This window comes from Amia ocellicauda, chromosome 6 (assembly GCF_036373705.1).
Source record: "Amia ocellicauda isolate fAmiCal2 chromosome 6, fAmiCal2.hap1, whole genome shotgun sequence".
NCBI classification, from domain to species: Eukaryota; Metazoa; Chordata; class Actinopteri; order Amiiformes; family Amiidae; genus Amia; species Amia ocellicauda.
This window is the reverse complement of record NC_089855.1, coordinates 35,341,378-35,363,261: the sequence shown is the minus strand read 5'-3', so window position 1 is coordinate 35,363,261 and position 21,884 is coordinate 35,341,378. Positions and strand designations below refer to the sequence as shown.

General features: G+C 37.5%; 1 protein-coding gene across 1 annotated transcript; it reads left to right on the top strand.

The window, feature by feature from the left end:
• The first annotated feature begins 313 nt into the window (after positions 1–313).
• Positions 314–2,166, top strand: LOC136751670 (uncharacterized). Its single transcript, XM_066707463.1, has 5 exons — positions 314–396; positions 502–595; positions 1,257–1,428; positions 1,631–1,698; positions 1,835–2,166. Exons 1-5 carry the CDS (start codon positions 314–316, stop codon positions 2,150–2,152), a joined length of 735 nt encoding a protein of 244 aa, XP_066563560.1. The 3' UTR covers positions 2,153–2,166.
• The last annotated feature ends 19,718 nt before the right edge of the window (positions 2,167–21,884 follow it).

The following is a 21,884-nucleotide window of genomic DNA, read 5'->3' as shown; positions in this document are numbered from 1 at the left end:
GAGTATACCTTACTGTTTCTGGTGCATTTTTTTTTTTTCATGAACGGATATTGTATGCAAGTAATTTACTGTTGAGTTCATTCAAAATCTATATTTGAAGAAGGGTTTCTGTTTGAGCTGTTGGTTGGAGCACTACATTAATTATGCAAGCATGGTAAATTAGCACAACATTTAGTCATGATTTAGTCATTTTTAGATTGCAAACTGTAACTTCCAATATCAACATCAAATGCCTCTAATTTTTGGTAACTTCTTCAGATGCTCAAAGGCATTCTTAAAACAAATCCTGGAGATGTGGCAGTGATCCAGGAGTATGAAGACACGGGTTGGTCTTACAGATTCCTCAAGAAGACAATTGGTTAATATTGTAGTGGCACACATTACAGAAGTGGAAGGGTAAGGTTATACAAATTTAGATACGTATATCGAATACTAATCTACTAAATCAACATCTCATCCAAAAACATGAGATTGTAATGATTATAATCTTTGGTTTTACAGAAAAATTCCTCACAAGGAAACAAAAGACATGTATGCTCATGGGATTATCACATTGTTCCCTGCGTTAAGGGATCCATACACAAAAAAGGGTTATGTAAGTGATAAAACTGATATATGATTGATGTGTTGACAGTATTAGCTACATAACAATGACACTGGAAAATATATTCAAAACTCACTGATTAATGTGACACAGTGCTTGACTATTACATTTTTTTATGAATGATTTAAACTTTATACTAATTTATTGCACATTCGTTTAGTTTTTTTGTTTTTGTCTTTTTCTTTTGCTGAACAGGAACATTTCTATGATGGCCAGAGTGGCACTGGTTTCCTGGCTTGGCATCTCACAACAATACAACGCAAGACTAGTACAAAGGTGGAAAGTCAGAAGATGGAGACAAGTGGAGGTCCCACAACTTCAAGGAAAATCAGCCATCTACATGATCAACTACCAGCTGATGCTTGTGTAGAGGCCATATCACTTATCAATCACTCCAATGATCTTGAAATAATTCTGCTCAAGATGAGAGAAACCTTTGACTACCGGCAGCGCATCGTCCATGACCATGAGAAGTGTCCCACTGTTCTGAGTGTCTTCCCAAGATTCCCCAACACCAAGGTACTGGTAAGTGTTTATATTGGTTGCAGTAGGCTTGATTGTTGTTCAGCCATGTGCTTTGATTGAGGTATTTTCTCAGGGGCAAATAAAGAATTTAAAATTTAGCTTTGTGGATTGTGTTATTTATACTTAGATCCTTCAAGACTTTTCCTTGCTCTTCGGCTCTGAAACGGCATCAAAGTTTTTGGAAAAATTGAGTTCTAGCTTCAAAGACAAAGTTATCAAGGAGGTGAGGACCCTTAAAGTGACACCTTTTCTACTGAAGCTAATAAAATCTGTTGCCAGGGAAGATGGAGGTTTCGATGGTATTCCTGAAACAGTCTGTTCATGTTATACCTGACTGAATTAAATATTAAAAGCTGACAGTAATATACAGAATTTATGAAACCATCAGGGAGATTGTTACAGCACAACAGGAGTAGTAGTTGATGCTTTATGTTTTTGCAGAGTGGGACGGTGATATGGCCTCCCTGCTACTTTTGCTTAATCTTCTTGCACCCCAACCAGCTGGAAGGAAGAGGGCCTTGAAAATCAGTGTTCTTGATGGAGTGGATCATTTGGTGAAATTTCATAAGGTTTGTTCTTGGTCCCAGATTGCTTATCAAATAGTTATATCTAGGAGGAGCCATGTTTAAAAAAAAAAAAAAAATAGTGAATACTTTGTTATGCTGATAACAATGTGGTTGATAATTTTGAATGGCTGTTTTCTAGTCATGCCAAAGTTTGGACGACCACCTTGCCGAGTTTGAAGGAAATCATCAACCATACCTCCTGGCTACTGGGATGACAAAAGCTGATGTGCAATGCTTTTACATTGTGATGGACAGAAACCTCATACCTTGTCAGGCAAGCACAACACTTGCAGCCTTTGATGAGCTATTTAAAGCTCATTTTGTGTTCGGTGTGAAATATGACGAATCTCTTTGTAGTCTGTTCACATTTGTTCAGACAACAATATACAATATTGACATAGGTAGAACCAAGGAAAGTCCCAAGGTCAGGGAATTGAGAGCAAAGCTGTTGAACTAAGGTTAAACATAACAAACAAGTACATCATTGTTTTCTACATTAAATTAAGTCATGGTATGTATCCAGGAAAACAATTAAGACTAAATTGTGCTCAAGAGGAATGTGGTTTACAGTTTTGCACCTATTCTGGTTTTAGAAGACATCTAAATAATATTCATAATAATGAGGGTTACATGGTATCTACTGAGCCAGCACTCCCTGAGATTCCTTTAGATACAGGCTTGCCCCATGCATTACAGACAGAATCATCCCATGATCCACAAAGACCTACAACTGCAACTCAAAGCCAAGAAATGTGTTTATCCTTTGTAGCCAAATTACTAGGAAGTGGTATACCAAATACTATTGTTCTCTCCATCGTAAAACATCTGGAAGAATATGTCAGTGATTTGCAGTCAAACATAAAATACCAAGTATTAAGCTTAGTTCCCTCAGACAATCCTAGCAGTTCATCTTTAGAGGATATGTTTGAAAATATAGAAAATAATTTTAGTAGTTTGAATTCTGATACTAAATTTAAGAAATATTTTAGTAGCAAATGGGGTGTAGTACAGCCTATTGAGTTGTATTTAGGAGGTGGTTTGACACAAAGAGGAATAGACACATGCAAACATATGAGCAAGTCCCAGTTAATGATACATTCATGTATGGTCCCATATTGAAGACTCTACCGTTCATTTAAAAAAATGCAGATATATGTAATTTTATGCAGTCATGTGCCCAAAGTGACAAGCTTGAAGATTTCTGTGATGGAAGTTTTTTTTAAAAGCCATCTGTTGTTTTCCATTCACAAGTTTGCTTTACAAATTCAGTTGTATTATGACGAATTTGAAACTGCCAATCCACTTGGCTCCAAGAAGGGTATACACAAAATTGGGTGTCTGTATTTCATCCTTCAAAACCTTCCTCCAAAAGTGAATTCCAGTCTAATGAATATACATCTAATTTCACTGTTTCATTCACAAGATGCAAAAAAGTATGGCATTGATGCCATATTGAAACCATTAGTGGAAGATCTGAGAGTCTTGGAGAATATTGGGATAAAACTTATTTTTTCAGAAGTACCTATACGTGGTCCTTTAGTGAAAATTATTTCTGCAGGCTATGTTTGATTGATAAGGCTTCAGCACAATCAGTTTTTTCTGAGGATGATACATGTTTGACATTACGAACACAAATGTTGAATGAGGAGCATTATGCCAATCTGTTGGAAGATCATATGGCAACATCTTCTTTTGGAATTAAGCGCAACACTATACTTAACACATTGTCTTATTTCAAAGTATCAGACAATTATGCTTTTGACTTTATGTACAACATTTTAGACGGGGTTGGTCAATACGAAATTTGGTCAAACTGCTCTTTGAATATTTGATCAAAAACTTTACCTCAAAGGAAAGCCATCTCAGTAGGGTTTATGCCTTTAACTATGGCTATTTAAACAAAAACAATAGGCCAACAAAAATAAGCTTGGACAATGAAGGAAATAGGATTGGACTAAATGCTACTCAAACTTTATGTTTGATCAAAAACATACCTTTAATATTTGGTAACATAATACCTGAGGGGAACAGATATTGGAACTTACTACTTTTATTATTGAATATTATCAATACAGTATTTTCCCCATCCATTACAGTGGGTATGACAGTGTATTCAACTCTCGTCATGTGCGGCGCGTCACCACGCCCTTATATATCCCCCCATCTGGTGACTCTCTCCTGCCCAATCATTGCTCTCTGGCTGTACCACCCGGAGATGGGGGGAGCCACACAGACATAACAACCCCCTCCCTGAAGCATTTGGCTGAATCTGAGCAGATAATATAGCCCTAAACAATTCAGACTTCATCCTGCTGCTTTAGTCACCAGTCACATCATCAATAAATACAAGGGAACCAGTTCCCTTGGCAGCCATACATGCCCATGCCATAACATGCTTCACAGATGAGATGGTATGCTTCGGCACATGAGCAGTTCCTTCCCTTCTCCATACTCTTCTCTTCCCATCATTCTGGTACAAGTTGATCTTTGTCTCATCTGTCCATAGGATGTTGTTCTGGACCGGTTACAAGGTTCTTAAGATGTTTTTAGGCAAACTCTAATCTGGTCTTCCTGTTTCCTGTTTACATCTTGCGGTAAACCCTCTGTATTTACTGTATTGTCTTCTCTTGATTGTTGACTTTGACACAGATACGACTACCTCCTGGAGGGTGTTCTTGACATGCCCAACTGTTTTTTTTTTTGTTCACCAGGGAAAGTATTCTGTCATCCACAACAGTTGTTTCCGTGGTCTTCCGGGCCTTTTGGTGTTCCTGAGCTCACCAGTGCATTCTTTATTTTTAAGAATGTACCAAATAGTTGATTTAGCCACACCTAATGTTTTTGCTATCTCTCTGTTTGTTTTGATTTCTAAGGTAAAACTGAAGGCCAAACGCCCCAAGAACATGCAGGAACTAAAGACAGCTGCAGTACAGGCCTGGCAGAGCATCAACAGGGACGAAACACAACATCTGGTGATGTGAATGGGTTCCAGACTTCAGGCAGTCATTGACTGCAATGGATTTGCAACCAAGTATTGAAACTCCAATTACTTTGTCCAATTACTTTTGAGCCCCTAAAATTGGGGGGACCACATGTAAAACTGGGTGTAATTCCTACACTGTTCATCCAATTTGGATGTAACTACCTTCAAATTAAAGATGAAAGTCTACTCTTAAAGGAAATCTTGTTTCCTTTCAAATTTATTGTGGTGGCATGCTGAGCCAAAATGATGACAATTGTGTCACTGTCCAAATATTCGTCCAAACTCAGGCCAGGACCAGGCCACCTTCTTCCATTGCTCCATGGTCCAGTTCTGATGCTCACCTGCCCATTGTAGGCACTTTCGGGCAGTGGACAGGGGTCAGCATGGGCACCCTGACTGGTCTGCAGCTATGCAGCCCCATACTCAACAAACTGTGATGCACTGTGTGTTCTGACACCTTTCTGTCAGAACCAGCATTAAGTTTTTCAGCACTTTGAGCTACAGTAGCTCGTCTGTTGGATCGGACCATGCGGGCCAGCCTTCGCTCCCCACATGCATCAATGAGCCTTGGCCGCCCATGACCCTGTCACCGGTTCACCACTTTTCCTTTCTTGGACAACTTTTGATAGGTACTGACCACTGCAGACCGGGAATACCCCACAAGAGCTGCAGTTTTGGAGATTCTCTGACCCAGTCATCTAGCCATCACAATTTGGCCCTTGTCAAAGTCGCTCAGATCCTTATGCTTGCCCATTTTTCCGGCTTCTAACACATCAACTTTGAGGACAAAATGTTCACTTGCTGCCTAATATATCCCACCCACTGACAGCTGCCATGATAATGAGATTATCAGTGTTATTCACTTCACCTGTCAGTGGTCATAATGTTATGGCTGATCGGTGTATTTACACCTTTCCTATGATGTAAATTACAATTTCAATGATCCATACACATATTTTCCTCAAAACTTGAGTGCTCAAAGAAGACTGCTAAAGGTAAGATAAGGACAGGACTTTCAGTGAGACACTCAAGGACATTCACTTTCTTATTCTTTAGATACCCCAATATAGCTTTGCCTTGTGCTTTGCATCATTGTTCAGCTGAAAGGTGAATTTTCGCCCAAGTCTATAGCAGACTGAAACAGGGTTTCCTTTAGTGTTGACCTATTCTTTGCTCCGAAGTACTACTTCTACTGTCATGACTGCACATTATAAAGCAACAAAAATTGAAAACTGTGATAGTGTCTGAATACATGACATATATTAAATATAATAAAGATATAATTACAAGTACACATCAGAATAACTATTGATTGTGTTTTAAAATACAATCAGCAGTTATTGACCCACTAAATACTTATATTATAAATAATGATTTACAACCCCTCACAATCAATTTAAAGAATTGTATTGTCTAAAAATGCAGTATCAACATGTGTAGCTCACTCGATAAAGCTCGCTTCAATGGCTTTTAGTAATATTAAGGACAAGGGAATAGAGAAAAAAAAGGCTAGAGATATTTACTGTAATTCAATCCAAAAAAGTTTAATGGTTCTGCCTGCCTTGTAAATTTACATTTAGGTGCAAAGCTTTGAAACATTTTTCCATTGCTTGTTCATTATATTACTGCATTATATTACTGATTTGATGTTCTTTCACACAGCACAAAAATATATTGACACTCATTGTACTTCAATGTATTCAATGTAAGTCATAGCCTTGTTATTCAGACAGCTCCAAAACATATGATTTCTATCAAAAGGGGGGTGGAGGTTGAGGGAAGGAGAATTTAGACTGCCAACATTCCAAGTGTAAAAATGTCTTGCTGTTTTGTCTTTTCAATGTAATGACTTTTTAGGTACTTGCTGCTCTTCTTACGACATGGATGGAAGTGATTTAATGAATTGCAAGTTAAGACACATCCTTTCACTTCACAGCTCTCTGGGTTCACACTCTTCATCAACACAGTTCTACAGAAACATAATTGAATATATATCTATTCTTTTACTTGAGACTGTGTCACACCAACTCTATTTTTCTGGCTTATTTGAAAGGTTATGTCTCCTTTAAAGATCAGTTTTTATTGTGGGTTTTAGTGGTTTGTTCCCAGCACCCAGTACAAGAAAGGGCCTGCTATTTACCACAATTAACAAATTTATTGTTTCTATTTATACTAAAGTATTAATGCTGTGGTTGTTTGTTTGTTATTGCCAAATTGTAAAAATACAATTCCAGTTGCATGATATTAAATATAATGTTGATAGTCATCTGGAAGTAAGTAAATATTGTTTATACAATTTCATATATCTACTCATAATTGTATTAATTTATACATTTTATGAAATATTGCTTTTCATAATTAGATTTAGATTTACATTATATTTAAAACCTGCCAACAGAGAAATTACTCTTTTGAATATATCGCTAGCTTCAAAAGTCTATAGGACATATTCCTTAACAAAGTTTTACACTTTGGTGCAAATGTTTTGACTCTCTATGAATACATATACTTTCAAAAAGAATTATCCTAAAGCTTCATTACTTACATTTATATATATATATATACACATTAGTTAGTCTTATACTACATTAGTTAGTAATATATATATATATATATATATATATAGGTCCTCTTTATTCTCTATTTATTTTAAGAGAATCAATTTCTTCCTTAAGGGAAAGTGTCCATTTGTGCTGGGGGAAGACAAAGTGTACTTTGCACACATTTCAGAAACTATTTTGTCAATGACAGGTTTGCAAGCACCAACCTGGGAGAAAACAAATTGCAGTGCTCACACCATTCTAAACATGAACTGCAGTTATAGTTCTTCACATGCAATAACATATCAGCCATTGCAGTAGTGCTATCCTTAAAAAGGAATCTGTGCTGTTTAAATTAAACAATTAACTGTCTAAAACATTATTATATTATATTATTTTGGGGTAACCCTTAAATTTAGCTTTTAAATCTTAAGATATGTTTAAAATTAGTGAATAATATATTTTAAATTGATCAATTAAAACAGGCCTTTAAACAGGCATTTAGCTATTATTTTTACTATTTTTACTATGTCATGCTTTTTTGTGAGTTGCTGTTTAAATATTAAGAGCTCTTTGCATTTAATGATTTACATCACCTGAGAATACAAAAGAAAATTACCCAACTAGTACTAGATCTGTATTTTGTCATCTTTAAGGACATTCATACATTAATGAGGTACAGCAGGAAACAGGTAACCAATTGTTTTTCCTTGGAGTAAAGCTATTAAAACCACAGTGAAAATTTCACAATAACTGCAAAGTGCATTTCAATGTTACAACATGTTTTTGATGTTATGGGCAGTCTTATAGTGTTAAGGGAGGCACAGTGTAAACAAGCCAGTTCTGGTGCAAGGAAGGATTTATTACAACCACCAACGAAAACATTCTTCAGTGTTTGTTTCTATTTCATATCAAAACAGTTCACAATAATTTACACTCACGGCCTGTGAGGAGAGGTTGCGTTGTGGATTAAGATCCTCACCATGTCACTTGGCAGGTCTGGTCATTGTGGTAGGAGGAGAACCAGGCGAGACCAGTTCCAGAGATTCCAAGGTCGGCGAGGCAGGAGAGGAGGATGGAGTGATCAATGGTGTCAAAGGCTATGGAGAGATCAAGGAGGATTAGGACTGAGGAGAGCTGAAAGAGAATATGATATAAGTACCTACGGAAAGAACACATAGAAAGACATTAGTATAGCACCTACTAGGTGCATTGGAAGTGTCCTTACAGTTTTTCCCAATCAATTTGACACATTTCTCCAAACTCAGGTAACTGCTCTCAAAACAGTTAACACAGCAAACTAAACACACTCTTATGTTGGCGAAACAGTTCAATATTCACTGCATAATGAAGCACTGCATTTTATTCTAGTAATGCATTTATTAAAAATAAATACTAACCAAAACTGCAAGTGTGTTCTCTGTTAATTTGATAACAAATTCAGCTGTAGATACAAAAATAAATGAATGAAAATACATGTTTTTCATGAAGTTCTTTAATGAGGAGTTTAGTTGTATAATAATGAGTTTTTGCCCACAAAAAATAATAAAGAAAATAAATGTGTAAGTAAATAAATAAATAAATGTACTGCAATCATTGAATCAATGAACTTTATTGATCTTGCCTCTCAGTTACATCTGGCCAGAGAATTTCATCAACATCACAGCATATATTTTCACGCATCGTGGGAAAAACGCTGTGAATGCTGGATCCATCCTTGACATGCTTGTGCCTCAATTTCTCCACAGGCCTCTTCCATCGCTTGAAGAAGACTTACTTGGTTGTAAGGGTTGTGATCATATACTTTCCATCTCCAAGAGGAGAACTCCTCAATTGGATTCAGGAAAGGAGAATATGGTGAATAAGGAACACCACCGTGAAATGTGGGTGATGCTCCAACCACTCTCGCACCAGTGCTGAATGGTGGAATTGGACATTGTCCCAAACAACTACAAAATTCCGCTCCATTTGCTCCTGATCACCCTGCGGAAATAGGATTTAATTGAGGAAGTTTAAAAAATTTAGGAGCCTTTCTGTGTTGTATGGACAGCATTGTGTGTCACAACACCAGTGGTAGAAATCGCGGCACACAGAGTGATGTTGCCTCCTCGTTGTCCTGGGACATTGATTGTGGCACGATGGCCAATCACATTTCTCCCTCTTCTCCTTTTTTCGTGAAGATTGAAGCCAGCTTCATCAATATACAGGTACTCATAATGAGTTGCACTGCTATCCAACTCCAACATTCTCTAGAGTAAAAGAACACAAGAACACAAGGTACAATACAGTAAGTTAGTTTTTTACAGTAATGGCATTGATTGCAAAGTTGATACTACTGTAAACTGTTGCTGAAGTCCGAGTTCCCACTTTGATGCAGCACAATGCCTGAAACTGCCTGAAACTTTTCACTTAGAGTGGAATAGTATATGGACATATACGTAATATCCAGGAAAAAAAATAACTGTGTTTACAGTAAAAGTGCAGTAATTTGCTTGCACGTACTTGAACAAACTGGAATCGCAACTCCTTCACTCTAACGGAGTTCCTCTCAAAGGGCACTTTCTATACCTGCTTCAGTCAGATGGCATTTCTCCTTAGAACACGATCAATTGTGGAGAGACTGCATTGGTGAATATTGTGGCATAGTTGATTGTCCTGTATTATTTCTTTGAGGCAGAGGGTGTTGTTCTGGACCACCATGTCAACAATGGCATGCTCTTGTTCAATTGAAAATAGTCTTGTAAGTCCACATGAATGTTCTTGAACTTCAATTCTGAAAAATGTTTGGACAAGCAGGAACATTTACAATAGAAAACTAGAACTATGTAAAACAAGACTATATAGAATGGTATAGTTACTTATCGGTTTTCCCTCTGAAATGTGTGGATAATTGAAGCCACTGTGGATCTGGTTATATTGGGCTGAACTCTCTGCCCAGCTTCTCTCAAGGAGAGACCATGATTTATGACATGGTCAATAAGGGTGGCTCTGATTTCATCTGAAAACATCTGTACCCTATCCTTCTACCTCTCCTCCCTCCTCTTACACCTTGCCCTCCCCTTCCTCTCTGTCCATGTCTTCTTATATTTTCTTCTCTTGCTCTTTCCACTATACTATTGCCCTCCAATCTACCCATCTCTTCTCCCTCTATTCCTCCCTCTTCTCCTCTTCCTACATCCTCAGCTCTTCTTGCTTCTTCTCCTACATCCTCAGATCTTCTTGCTTCTTCTCCTACACCCACATCTCTTCTTGTTCTCTCTCCAACATCCTCAACTCTTCTTGTTCCATCTCCTTTTCCTATACCCTCTACTCCTCTCCCGTCATCTCTTTCTACCTCTTCAACTGTTCCTCTCCCTCTCCCTCTACCCTGTCCACCACCTCTCACTCTTACATTCTTTTCCCCTTCTCATTCTTCTTCTTTGTTGTTTTTCTTTTCCACTTTTCTAGTTGTTGTAATTAAGACAGTTGTGTAAACAATTAGGACATTTGCATTTCTTGTGTTGTGTGTATTACTAATCTAATCAATCTGGGGCTAATTGAAAACATACCATGTGCCACTGAGCATTTAACGAATAACAGTTTTGTTTGTTGTGTTTGGAAAATGGTACACAAATGTTTGTTATTTTTGTAAAGACCAATAAAAAGAGCTGCAATTGTTTTTCCTGATATATTAAAGTTTTGGCTGTATGAACTACTGTGAAAACATTTGAGAATTTTGTGCACAGTGTTTCGAGAAAATGATGCATGTGATTTGTAATTTGTATGAAATGAAGGAAAATGTACAATCTGTTTAGGATAATTACAAAGTGTTCAGATCACCGTGTTAATTGTTTTGAGAGCAGTTACTGGAGTTTGGAGAAATGTGTAAAATCAATTGGGAAAAACTGTAATCCTTACCTGCAGTCCTGGGCCCCTTTGCGACTGTGGTTGCGCATGCGCTCTTATTTTTGCAATCTGCGCTGGGATAATCAGTGATTTTAAAGCAAATACAATGGCAGCATATAGCTCAAGAAAGGCCAACTTTACAAAAGAAGATAATAATGTCATAATAGAACTTGTAGAAACGACTGAGCCAGCAGCAGCAAGGGACTTGTGCTGGAGGGGAAGGCAGTGCGGAACAGAAGTCAAGCTTCCAGTTGATTACAGTTGCCAATACAAGACCAGGATGGGACCAGGTGGATTACAGTGGACTTGGAAATTGGCAGTAGACGGAAGGGGTGAGCTAAGTATCTTGACTTGACTTCTGAAATCAGGGACACTGCTACATCAGTAAGAGACATGTGCTCACACTTTTGGAGATTTTTGCACAAAGTATAAGCATTGACATTTTATTAGTATGGCGCGCCAAATGTAAAACAGCACACACTTTTTCTCAAGTGTCTTTTAACACACATTTAACTTTTACTTAAGCCGTTTTCTCCACATTTATAAAGATTTCATTTTTTTTAATAAATACGTAAATGCTTAATCTCCGTTTTTGAAAAATAAATATTTATCGTTTGATTAAATATTTAACTAAATCCTAAATCCAAAATAAATATATAGTTTTTAAAGACATATTTAAATATAAATGTTAAATATAAATGTTAAATTTGGAGTTTGCAACATAAATATATAGCTAACATGCAAATGCTGTCCCGCCCCTCTGGTCAGGTCAGCCTCTCACAGCAGTGGGCGGTACTTCAGTAACCCGTGTAATGTGAGCTGCGTTTCGGTGCATCGTCGGGGCATCAAATTGTCTGATTTTGGTTTCGTGATGCGGTAAAAACTGAACTAAAAACAAGCACTGAACTGCAGATGTGGTGGAAGGGTCAGGGCAGGGTTTATATACAGTGAGCGGCCAGCGGAGCAGCAGCCCAGGTTGTGTAGTATAAACTGGCAGAGAATCGTTTCCCTCTTTGAGACACTGTCCCACAATTACACCAGCATATTGAACACACAGTCCTGATCATCAGTGATAGTGTGACTGTGATAGTGGCCGGGTCATGCCTGTAACCAGATGCATTGAGGGATACTCGTGTATAAAACAATATATCAATATCAATATAGGAAAGATTGTGAGATTCAGACAAGTTTAATTTAGAATGCCTCGTAAGATATGCATATATGAAGTTTCAACTTCAACTGATGAAGCTAAAACGATTGCTGCTTTTTCTCTTGAGCCTTTAAGGCCTCATTCCACAAAGAAATAAATGTCTGACTTTGTTTCCTTTTCAATGCAGTGTGCGGACAGGATCTCTCTTTTCCTAATAACAGAACACATTAGACATAGGACTCGCTGTCACTACACTTCAGCCACCGCCATTTAAGGGATCATGCCCTCCCATTGCTGTGAGAGGCTGACCTGACCAGAGGGGTGGGGCTGCATTTGCATGTTAGCTATACATTTATTTTGCAAACTCCACATTTATATTTATATTTAACATTTAGATTTAACATTTATATTTAACTTTTACATTTAACATTGACATTTATATTTAACATTTATATTTAGAATAAATATTTATTTAAAAACTATATATTTATTTTGTGACTCATAGATTTAGTTAAATATTTAATCAAATGATAAACATTTATTTTTCAAAAATGGAGATTAAACATTTAATTATTTATTTTTTAAAACAAAATCTTTATAAATGTGGTAAAAACATGTGTGCTGTTTTACATTTGGTGCCCCATATATTAGTCTTTATTTGTACGAATGACAAAACATGCGCTTGCACTTTATAACAGTTATTGTTGCCCAAGGCTGTCCTTACCTCCCGTCTGTTGTCTGGTGAATTGTGTACCTGTGGAAAGACAGAGAATTATATTAGTTAAGACTTTCTATGTGCACGGGCACCATAACAAACACCTCCTTACCTGCAGTCCTTGATCGAGCCTGCTCAGGGGAAGAGATTGGGTAGAGCGAGGCATTTTAAGTGGAGTAGTTGGGTTAACGTATTCATGCTATTCACCCATAAGGTGTGACAGTAACCCAAAATTATAATACAATTGCACCTTAAAGTTTGTCTGTATTGTTAAATTATGTATCAAGGAAATAATACATATAGATAAAATAAAATGATTATATAATCATGATTTAAATATACGATTAGAAAGTTAAACCAAAAATTTTTTTGGTAACTATTATTTAATTAATTACTTAAGTAATATCCTATAAAACTAGTGATATTAACGAACAGTGTATTTCAAAATTATTATTATTATTATTATCTAAATACAAAAATCTAAATAACTAAATACAAATACAAGAAAAGGCTGCATAGGTACTTTTTTAGTCAAAGGCAAAGGCACTGAATACTGAGGCTGAAGTGTGTCCAATTGAGCGCTTTTAGTTTCACCTACACCCTCCTCACTCTGTGACGTCAGCACAATGTCACACAAAGTGTACACTTGTCAAAGGGTGTAGGGAGCAAGTATGCGATTTGGGACGCAGCCATGGTAACTCCACCCTCCAAAGGAGAAAGAGGAAGTAGAGAAGCGAGGGCTGAGCCAATCCACATGCACATCCGGGACACTGCCCTCTGCTGATTGGACATTATGCACCTTTTGTTTAGAACTGTTTAAAAATGCAAACCAGGAAGATATCTGTAAGAAAAGCAGTTTGAAAACAAGTTCAGTCTGTTCTTCTTCTGGGCAGGCCTGAATAAAATACTTCTTTTTTTTCATTTGCAACACAACTCCTGCGCTGCCGTTTTCGTCAATTTAAGAAGGTTTCTTCATAACCCAACACCAAATATAATATAATTTAATAAGCACACAATCAAACGAACAACACCAACCAATAAAGAAATTAGAACACGATAAGTGAATTAAGTGCAACAGCAATAAAGATAACACAAATAATAATATAATATAAATCAATTAGTGAAAACAACCCAAAGTGATCAATGCTGTTACGCACCACTCGTGACATTACTACTGTCTTTGAAACCCTATTTAACCATCAAAATTAAACTAATTCAGCGTCTACACACAGCACAAATACATTGTAAAAACAAATCACATATAGACAAGCAGAAACAAAAATACAACTATACAAATATGTTAAGATAACTTAGCCTTTTATTTGTTTATAGGCTGGCACAAAATAATGTGTTTTCCCACTCATTCCTTCATTACGAGGATGTTAAGATGCCACATGGAATTCAAATGCTAGATTAATTTCACATTCATAATCACAATCATAAAATACAGCCTATATAAAACATATTAAATTGAACACTATTTATCCTTCCCTTGTTCATAGGAAATTGTCCACAGGTGGAAACACTGAGGTTTGTGCATTAAGGGATTTACACTGATTCGCTATTTCAGACACTTTTACCGTATTGAATACAATTGAGTTACCAAGCATTCGTCACTGCGCTTACAGTTCATTATGAATATACTTTGTATGAGTGGATACCTTTTCATTTTCATACATTTACTTTTATTCTTGTTTAAAAAACAATGACTATAGGCTAGCCTATTGATTATGAATGTGGCTTGTTTTGGGGTATTTGCGGCGCAGTCGTGGGCAAATCAATAAACTGTCGGACGATCTCAGGTGATGTAATTGTGTTTGTGAAATTGTTGAAATACAGCAGCAACAACAATGTAAATTGTGTTTCTTCATGTGTTTAAATTAGTTACACTTTTAGGACGTAAGTATTCCATGTGATTATCAATCTGTATATACACTCACCTAAAGGATTATTAGGAACACCATACTAATACTGTGTTTGACCCCCTTTCGCCTTCAGAACTGCCTTAATTCTACGTGGCATTGATTCAACAAGGTGCTGAAAGCATTCTTTAGAAATGTTGGCCCATATTGATAGGATAGCATCTTGCAGTTGATGGAGATTTGTGGGATGCACATCCAGGGCACGAAGCTCCCGTTCCACCACATCCCAAAGATGCTCTATTGGGTTGAGATCTGGTGACTGTGGGGGCCAGTTTAGTACAGTGAACTCATTGTCATGTTCAAGAAACCAATTTGAAATGATTCGACCTTTGTGACATGGTGCATTATCCTGCTGGAAGTAGCCATCAGAGGATGGGTACATGGTGGTCATAAAGGGATGGACATGGTCAGAAACAATGCTCAGGTAGGCCGTGGCATTTAAACGATGCCCAATTGGCACTAAGGGGCCTAAAGTGTGCCAAGAAAACATCCCCCACACCATTACACCACCACCACCAGCCTGCACAGTGGTAACAAGGCATGATGGATCCATGTTCTCATTCTGTTTACGCCAAATTCTGACTCTACCATCTGAATATCTCAACAGAAATCGAGACTCATCAGACCAGGCAACATTTTTCCAGTCTTCAACTGTCCAATTTTGGTGAGCTTGTGCAAATTGTAGCCTCTTTTTCCTATTTGTAGTGGAGATGAGTGGTACCCGCTGGGGTCTTCTGCTGTTGTAGCCCATCCGCCTCAAGGTTGTACGTGTTGTGGCTTCACAAATGCTTTGCTGCATACCTCGGTTGTAACGAGTGGTTATTTCAGTCAAAGTTGCTCTTCTATCAGCTTGAATCAGTCGGCCCATTCTCCTCTGACCTCTAGCATCAACAAGGCATTTTCGCCCCCACAGGACTGCCGCATACTGGATGTTTTTCCCTTTTCACACCATTCTTTGTAAACCCTAGAAATGGTTGTGTGTGAAAATCCCAGTAACTGAGCAGATTGTGAAATACTCAGACTGACCAGTCTGGCACCAAAAACCATGCCATGCTCAAAATTGCTTAAATCACCTTTCTTTCCCATTCAGACATTCAGTTTGGAGTTCAGGAGATTGTCTTGACCAGGACCACACCCCTAAATGCATTGAAGCAACTGCCATGTGATTGGTTGGTTAGATAATTGCATTAATGATAAATTGAACAGGTGTTCCTAATAATCCTTTAGGTGAGTGTATATACGTAGTTAAAGCTGCACTCATCAGCACATAAGTTATTGTGTATTTGATCTTCTCTTACTGTAAAATATGTATGTTTTGTGTAATTCACCCTGTGCTAGGAAAAATAATGTATTCATAAATTATTAATCATGCGCAAACCAACCAGGGACACATGATTCGTAGGGGGCACTGGATTTGGCGTAACACCGCATTTCTGCCAGTGGCGGTACAAACTCCCCAGTTAAGGACCAGTTAATGACCAGTTCATTAACAAACAATATTCAATTTCTGTCCAATCTATATCGTCACATTAACTCTCCATCATCATAATATTGCTGTAACACGTCTTAACTACCAGGCAATCACAAATTGCACTAATAATGCTGAATAAAGACTTCTAGCAAATGAATACAAAATCAACATTAGCGTCCAATGTTTTTAATGGGTTGAAGTTTAGATTTGGTCCACACTGAAGTTGTTTTTGTGTGAACAGTCTTACTAAACATTATTGTCTATAGGTTTACTTATTATTTTATTTTTTTAAATCAACTTTTAAAACATTGTTCTGTCTCTGCCTGCTCAAGTGTTTGTCTCTCACTCACTCACTATCTGTATATAAGTCTATAAGTCAGAATTTAGTAATGATTTTGAAACTTCAGATTGAGGTTTTAGCACCTTCTCAGGTTAAAAAACTTTTCAAACTGTACATTAGAAATCACATATTACATTTTTAAGGTTGATATTCCTTCTTTATTAAAAAAAGGTGTTGAGGGGGGTGGGGTATGGAACACAATCCAATGACATTGTTTCACTGTGGAACATTAATCTCAGTCATAGGGTTTCAAGTTTGAAAACCATACAGCTTTCAACATAAGGTAAAATGATCCACAGTTGCATGTTAATTACGCTAATCAAAATGTCTGCATTGCTTGTGATACTGTCTGTATTACAAAAGGGCAAAGGCATTCTTGTCTAAAGCCTCAATTATCTCATTAAGCCATGCTCACAATAAGAAAGCACCCTCTGTGTAATTAGTTTACCTTCCTTGTTTGCTGCCTGCCAGCTGTGGATTTACTCAACACAGTTACATCTAGTAGACTAGAAATCCTACATGAAGTGGTTGCCAGACACAGCCATGCGTTACAAATAAACTGGCATGAGCTGTTCATTTGGTCATTAAAAATTGTGTTTTTGTTTGCTGTACACTGACAATTTACTTTAGTGATAATTTCGGGGGTGGGGGTTCGTGGGGGTGGGGGTGTCAGTTGGCTGGTTTTGGTTAATGACACAATGGATGTGATGAAGAGGTCTGACACTAACTTTGGCATAACCTCTGAGCTTTTGTAAATTAGCTGCCTTTCTTCTCCTCTTTACAAAAAAATAGCACAGGCTAATCTCTGGGTTAAATGCCTTGTGAATAGGGTATTTTGTATGTTCTGAATATCACAATTTGCACTGAACCCCACAGTTTTAATATACCCTTCTTTGTCTTGAGATTTAATTAAATGGCCTGTCTCTGTCCAGATTTTACTCCTTTGCTCCAAAAGTGAAATCCACGATCTTCTGAAGTAAATACAAAAGGTCTCTATGCTGCCTGGGAAGTCTTGGTACTGGTTTCTGTCAGAAAGCAATAGTACAATGGAGAATGCTAACACCCTTCTGACAGCTCTGCTCAAAATACACTCTCTTTTTCTTAATGCAGCCCCAATCTCAATGCTGTCAAATATATGTTATGTATTTTACATTGGCATCCTATGATGCAAATACAGACTACAAGTGAAAAACATTTTAGTCACATATCTGACTTTCTTTAGTGTTACCAAGTAGATACCATGTCTACATTCTTATCAGGGCAAGTAACACACATGCAGACTGAAGTAATGAAGTGTTCACTGAAATCACCTGGTGTGGACTCTTTTTATATCAACCAGTTCAACAGCTAGCAGGCATTATTTATAAATATTTGTTGAAGAATCCCAACACAGCAGAGCAACCAAGAAATGTCAATCACAAACACACCCGTTTAGAGAAAAAATAAGAAAATGTAAAGAATACAATAAATCAACCCAACACATTCATAGAAATCATGAAAGTCCCACACCATCCCAGGATTCTCAGAATAACTGCAATAACCTATATTATGTCATATCACTCTACAATATTGAAGATCAGCAGTTTGTGTTTTATTGATGAATGGGAGTTGCCAAATAAAACAATAATATTGTAAAAAACAAAACAAAAAAAAAACAATCCCACCAGAACATTCCTGAGCTGAATCTGATATCTACAGTAAACACATAAATCACAGTATCCATAGCAGTATTATCTATTAAAGGGCTTATACAGAGTACATTTTTAATCATTAGGAAATAGTCCTTACATTGACTTCCAAGTGTAGTACCTCCTGCCTGGATACAAAGCAGTACAAATATGTGTCACTGCCTTTTAAGTACTGAAAGCATTTAGAAGTTAGGAGGTTATAAGAATGTTATATTTCCAGCTGAAACATACCCCTTCTAAAAGATGCAATACATAAATGGGCTATGGTTGACATTTTATGGCTGCTACAAACCTTATGCAAGGTGAAATTGGGAGTATATACGATGTGAAATATACATGTATTTACAGACTTTTTTTTTGTTCCCAAGTTGCTACTAACACAAATCGTAAATGAGGGGAAATAAATCAATTTGTGTACGTTGAATTAAAAGTGGATTACCACCTTGACCTTTAATAAGGTATTAAACTAGATTGTGTTGGCCATTATCAGAAATGTATCATGAGTTACAATGAGGGAAAAAAGTATTTGATCCCCTGCTGATTTTGTACATTTGCCCACTGACAAAGAAATGATCAGTCTATAATTTTAATGGTAGGTGTATTTTAACAGTGAGAGACAGAATAACAACAAAAAAATCCATAAAAACGGGTTGAATGGCCTCCTCTCATTTGTAAACTTTCTTATGTTCTTATGATAGGTTGAGAATGTATCCTTGGTTATCTGAAAAACTGCAAGTTCACCTGGGAGTTCAGACTCCCAACAAAGAGGACAGAGCAATATATACAAACAGGAAACAGGAAGGGCTGTTTGTATGACACATGGACTGTCCTATAGGCAACTTTGATAGTCAAATATTTGTATCTGAAGATCCATAGTACATGGCTAAACCCCTCCCCTTTGGGTATCATTCTCTTTTTCAGATAACTGGAGATGCATTCACAACCTATAGATTGTTACCCCTTATTGTACAGAATAATTGAACACATATTTCATTCCCTGTGCCTGTATTTTCCTGTGTACACCTGGTTTAAGTAAGACAAAATCAAAATAGGAATTATTTGTTACTTGCCTGTGTCTGCTGTTGGTTGCCTCCAAGATCGTTAAAAAAGCCTGTACTTGGGTACCAGTGGTTGCATGAGGTTGCATGGTCCCCAACATCCATAAATATGTGAGGTAAGTTCTCACTTGTAACATGAATAACATTATCAAAGTGAAAACTGCTTTTTTTCTTGTTCTTGCAGTTTGTTAGCTGGTGCCTGCAGAGAAGTATCACATTCATCCAGTTCATCATGTGGTTGAGAAAGTATGTCTGGAACCAAATCTAAAAGACACTGCTTGCCCCCAGCAACCAAGTATGACACCCTTCAGTGTAGAAAACTACACTTAAAACATTGCAAGCCTCAGCGAGAGTACAGGGCAACAAAGCTCAGGTGGAATGAAAAACTGAAAATACTGTTGCCCTCCAGCATTGGAGCTGGTTCTGGAGGCTACATTGCTTGTGTATTGCTCCAGAGAGGACAGGTGCAGTAGTTCTGTGTAGCTGATTTTTAGAAAAACATTTTCATCCAAGGCCATAGAGAGAACAGAAGACAAAGGTGAAATGTGTGATAAAGTTTGGGGTATCTCATTGACATCATCTAGTTGCCCAGCAACCAAAGGCAGTGTTCTTGTATATGATAGCATGTTCTTTAGAAAAACTGTATGTGTCTTGCTGACTGACCATCTCCGGAGCGCTTCGTTGTAGCTGAATAAACCATTTTGGTATTATTTCAGTTAAATCAGGTCCTGAGTATTCCTTGTCCACCTGTTTATTGAGGGAGTAAAATTTCTCCGTATCAAGTAGTAATTTGAAATCTGCACAAAATTGTCTACATAAGACCTGATCATCCACCTTAGTTATTTTACAGTATCGCACCACCCAGGACACCCTAGGCATCCTTATTGTAAATAAACTGGGCTGTGTTTGCATCTGGGTCTGTACTTGGTTGAGCGAGTACTCGGCTGAAACAAGTATCTCTTACGGATAATGTACTTTTTACGAGCACGAGTATCATCCGAGTGAAATGTGTCAATATCCATACTCCTGATGAAGAAAAATCCTCATTGGGTAGTACTACCAGATGCTAGCTGTGTCTGTCCACATCGTCCAGCTACACACAGAGCTCCGCCTCCTCGCCTACACAGACTGCTGCAGTTCTGCTGCCCACACAGATGCAATCTCGCCATTGTCATAGGCAGCCTCCTTGTCAGCTCACCACTCTTCTCTATTAATAGGTAATCTCTCCTAACTTCAGCCGAGTTACTGTGAGAACTGGGCTCGAACTGAGCTGTGTCTGTGCAAAATCACCCAGCTTCACACTGTCAGTTTAATTTAAGAAAATAATAAAAGCACCCCCCCACCCCCCCCCCACACACACACACACACCAAGTAATTAATAAACATTGTATTTGTTAGAAATAACAAATACCCTCAAAAATAAAAACATTAGGCAGTGAAAAAAGTGATCACACACAGAACCATTACACTGTTTAAATTTAACTTTTAAAGAGTAAAAAAATAAAGTTATGTTGACTATAAGAACTGTAGTTCATGCTTTTTACTTCGTACTTCATGTGTTCATCGATTCATTTATTTATTAATTCAAGTTTATAAAAAAACTACATAGTTCTCTTACTCTTGTGATCAAAAACATTGCTCTGAAGCTCAATTCTGAGGCTGTTCTGTAAATAGGTTTTTACTAAATATAGCAACTTCTGATCAACCCATATCAATTTCAGGCTGAAATTAAAAACTTCCGGTTTGCTCCGCCCACTTCCAATTCAAGCCACGTCCGTTCCGAGTACAGATACGGATACAGATAATTTAGTTGGTTAAACACATACAGATACAGATAATGGTGTACTCGCTCATCCCTAGTTATTACCTTGATGATGCTTAGTTACTTACTGCAGAGTAGAGCTAGCCATGATCTAACTAGTAACTTAAGCTGGTAGTTGATGTGTGTGTGTGTGTGAGAGTGTGTGTGAGAGATAGAGAGAGAAAGAGAGAGAAAGAAATTGAGCTGCAGTTCTAAGGTAGAGACAAATAGATTAAATAATTCTAGTGAAGTAACCCTTTTGGACCACACTATCTGCCACATTGAAGAACTCTGAGTTAAGTGAATTATCACTTCTACCTCTAATCAGCAATCATAGAATTCATTCATGCTCCTTAGATGCCAGGTTAGGGTTACACACTAATTTTATGTCATGGTCTATGGACCCCCTGAAGTAGCCTTGGCCACCCCCTGACCACCACGTGTATAAAATTCTAGTTCGCCACTGGACCTGGGGCACCAAAAACCCGGGAAATGCGGACAATTTCACAACCCCGCAAGCACGGGTTTGGCATAGATATAAAACCGGGGTTGACGAAAAAATAAAATAAAAATAAAAATCATACTTGCATGCACAACACAACAGCGAACTCTTGTATATTCTTTAGTGTATTTTTT